The sequence below is a fragment of the Haemaphysalis longicornis genome, unplaced genomic scaffold (genome assembly GCF_048455015.1).
Source record: "Haemaphysalis longicornis isolate Haplotype H1 unplaced genomic scaffold, Haemaphysalis longicornis Haplotype H1 scaffold_8, whole genome shotgun sequence".
Taxonomy (NCBI): domain Eukaryota; kingdom Metazoa; phylum Arthropoda; class Arachnida; order Ixodida; family Ixodidae; genus Haemaphysalis; species Haemaphysalis longicornis.
The window spans coordinates 49,478,232-49,481,465 of record NW_027526445.1 but is presented as its reverse complement, the minus strand read 5'-3'; the positions used below and the strand labels follow the sequence as shown (position 1 = coordinate 49,481,465).

Here is a 3,234-nt window from a genome sequence, read left to right as displayed (position 1 = left end):
TCATGAGGCGAGTATTGCCGCGCACTTTCTTGTGAATGGGATCGGCAGAGCTTGAGTGGACAGACTGCGGGTGACCCCCAAAATTTCTAGACTCGAACTCGTCTGGTTGTGCTGACAGACAGTGTTTAGAAGGCGTTGGAAGACTAATTTCGGTACCGTTTATGATTACCGTAGGTGGAGGAAGGAATATCGTTTGGCGTCCGTGGTGTGGAGCCGGTCACCTGCCGACATAAAGTGTGCTTGTGTCAGAGTCCCAGAATCAAAGCGCAAAAATTGACCGGAACAGCAGACATCTTCTCAGTTAGGCAAACATCCGTTATGATGCAAGCAAACCTTTCCTTTATTTTGTTCAAATCAGTTCCCTTAATACAAGCTGCAAAATGAACAAAAAAGCACGCGCCAACAGCTCTGTCGCAAACGGAGCTCAGAAACAAATATTCTCGAGCCCTCGGAAGCACCGCCATCCAGCCAATATTTCGCTTCAAACCTCAAGATTCCGCCTCGAAACACGTCGTTCCCTCTTCGTCCAGGACATCTTCGACGCACAGGTACCGTCGGATGTGGAGCCAGCAGTCCTTGGGGATCTGGTCGATCTGGACACCTGAAACCCCAGCGTCGGTGCGGCGACACTCCACCTTCTCTTTTACCACACCGGCAACGGTCAAGAAGTTCTCGGCCAGGTAACGACTTCGACACGTGAGCAGCTTTGCCGCTTCCTCCTCGGCCAGTCCCGCCAACCTCGATACCTCCGTGACAAGCGCGCGGCTCCCTTGCAGCTTCTCGAATGCGGCGGCCGCGTTCTTCGCGTTCGAAGCCGGTGGTACGATGAACCGCGACGCTTCGATTAGCAGCGACTGGTTGCGCCGTAGGTATTTGCGTACCCCTAAATCGCCCTCTCCTTGCCAGGGATGCTCGCAGAACTTCACGTTCAGCAGCGTGTAGTTCGAGACAAGTCCGCGCCGAAGCTCTGTCGCCAAGTGGTCGCAAGATGCACGCGTCAGCGCTTCCAACGTGACGCCGTTGACACTGCGGGTGGCGTGCAACATGCCACGGAATGCCGCCGCTCCAGCGCACTCGAAGGTCCAGCCACGGATCGTAAGTTCTTCGAGTCTGCGGCTCTTCCCTAACCCCTGCATCAGCACGCCTACCTGAGGTGGTTCCGCAGGGAAGTCGAGGCAAACCTTCCTCAGATGCCTCCCGCTCGAGAGCTCTGTTGACAACGTCGAGGCCAATTTGCTGTCGATAACTGGCAGCCGGACTGTGAGACTCCTCAAGAAGGATGTGTTGCCGCAAAACGCATCGGAAAGTCGCTGCAACTGAGGTGGTTCGCTGGCGTCGGCCGGTTCGAAGCACACCGAAGCCACACTGTAGACGCTCCTCAAGGCGCTGATAACGTCCGATGTCGTGGCGTAGACAGCCGCGAAATCCAACCGTGCGGCCAGGTGCCTGCATCGAATCGTCTTTAGGAACTGGAGAAGCCCTGGCTGGCATATTTTACCCAGTTGAAACTTTTGCAGAGTCGTGTTCGCAGTTAAGGCATCGAGAAGCCCCGTGGCTTCGTTGGCTGTCAGGCGAGCATCGTCGATTACGAGGCTTTGGAGGGTAGCGTTAGCTTCAATGGCTCCTAACAGAGCTTTCAAACTGCTTTCGTTTATAAGACTGCTCTTTGCGCAGATGTCCGTGAGGGATGAGTTGCGCATTACTACTTGATCGAGAGAAAAACAAACGCCTTGCGAGGGCCCCCTGCATAGCAGTTTCAAGCACTTCAGTTGCCCATTGACTCCAAGGGCTGTTACGAGAACGTCCAGATCGCGCTGGCCTAAGTCAAAGTTGGAAACGGTCAGCTTTTCAAGCCGCGGACCGGGCTCGGACAGCGCAAGAAAAAGGGGCCCGAAAATGTGCGGATAGTCCCCGCCGTGAGCTAACAGTTTTCTGTTGACAACGAGTTCTTCGAGGTGGGCGCTGCTCGACACGAGGCAGCCGAGGACGCTGCAGAAGGTGACTCCCATCAGGAACACCTCGTCCACGTGAAGTTTCCTGAGGCTACTGCAACCGGCTATGCTCCTCGCGAGTGCTTCGGCTTTCGGACGGCACAGACAGTTTTCTCGGAAAACCAGCGTGCTGAGCACTTGGCACGCTCCCAGAAAGTCGCACAGCATGCCCATGCTGACGTCGGAAAAGCGCACGCTCACGATTTCCAGTGTGTCCAGCGTGGTGAGCGTGGACGTGAAGGCAGCGAGTATGTCTTTTGGCGACGTGTCGTCCAGACCGTAGTAGCCGAACTTGCCGTGTCTTAGGCCGTGGCTCAGGCGGAGGCCATCGCAGAGAAGCGAGTGCTTTTGCGGCATCCGTGACTGGCAGATTTCGACGGACTCGAAGCAGCGGTGTTTCGTGAGGAACCAGTGCGCGAGCACGCCGGCGTGTCTCCGCTGCGTGCTAAACGCGGTGGGAAGCATGGGGCTCGGCAGCCCGACCATCGCGAATCGGCCCGGACGTGTTTCTCGGAGTTCCGCGTCCAAGGGCCACAGGAAGTCGTTCCACGCTGCCAGTTTGGCCGCCAGGCGGCAGCCTCCGGGCTCGTCCGCGCCGCATGGAAGCGTGAAGTCCATCTTCTGGTGGCAGGTTAGTCCCCGCAGGTAGACGATGTTTGTGTGGAGCTGCTGCACCGTGGGGCACAGCTGTGGGCAGCGAGTCCACAGGTAGGCGGCGTACTCTCGCAGGCATGGGTGGCCGGCAGCCATGACGTGCACCTGGAGGGACAGACTCTGCGTTATTGCTGGTGGCCATTCTAGACATGCTTAATTGATTGATTGTAGGGTTTAACGCGCCGACGCAACGCAGGCGATGAGGCGCGCCGTAGTGGAGGGCTCCGGATTAGTTTTGACCACCTGGGGATCTTTAACGTGCGCCGAAATCTCCTACACACGGGCGTTTCTGCTTTTCGCCTCCATCAGAAAAGCGGCCGCCGCGGCCGGGAATCGATCGTGCTCAGCAGCACAACGCCTTAGTCACTGAGCCACCGCGGCGGGTATGCTTAATCGCCGCGTCCTATACTACGGGGTCGATGGTGGCTCTCGATCCCCGTGAGCTATCCTGAGATTTTTATGAAAAATTATTGCAAACGAGATGTTTGAAATAGGTTACGGACCGGCGGACCCGTAGGCCTTTTTATTTATTTTTATTTATTAAATACTCTAAGCCTTTCTCAGGCTCATACAGGGTGGGCGTGCAAAT

At 56.4% G+C, this 3,234-nt stretch overlaps 1 protein-coding gene across 1 annotated transcript; it reads right to left on the bottom strand.

Annotated features, from left to right (window-relative positions):
- Positions 1 to 343: 343 nt before the first annotated feature.
- Positions 344 to 2,749, bottom strand: LOC144149153 (uncharacterized). The gene has a single exon (XM_077680689.1). It carries the CDS (start codon positions 2,739 to 2,741, stop codon positions 489 to 491), a length of 2,253 nt encoding a protein of 750 aa, XP_077536815.1. The 5' UTR covers positions 2,742 to 2,749; the 3' UTR covers positions 344 to 488.
- Positions 2,750 to 3,234: the final 485 nt, after the last annotated feature.

Excerpts from the sequence above, each read along its gene's own strand:
- LOC144149153 (XM_077680689.1), bottom strand. The coding sequence starts at position 2,741 with ATGGCTGCCGGCCACCCATGCCTGCGAGAGTACGCCGCCTACCTGTGG.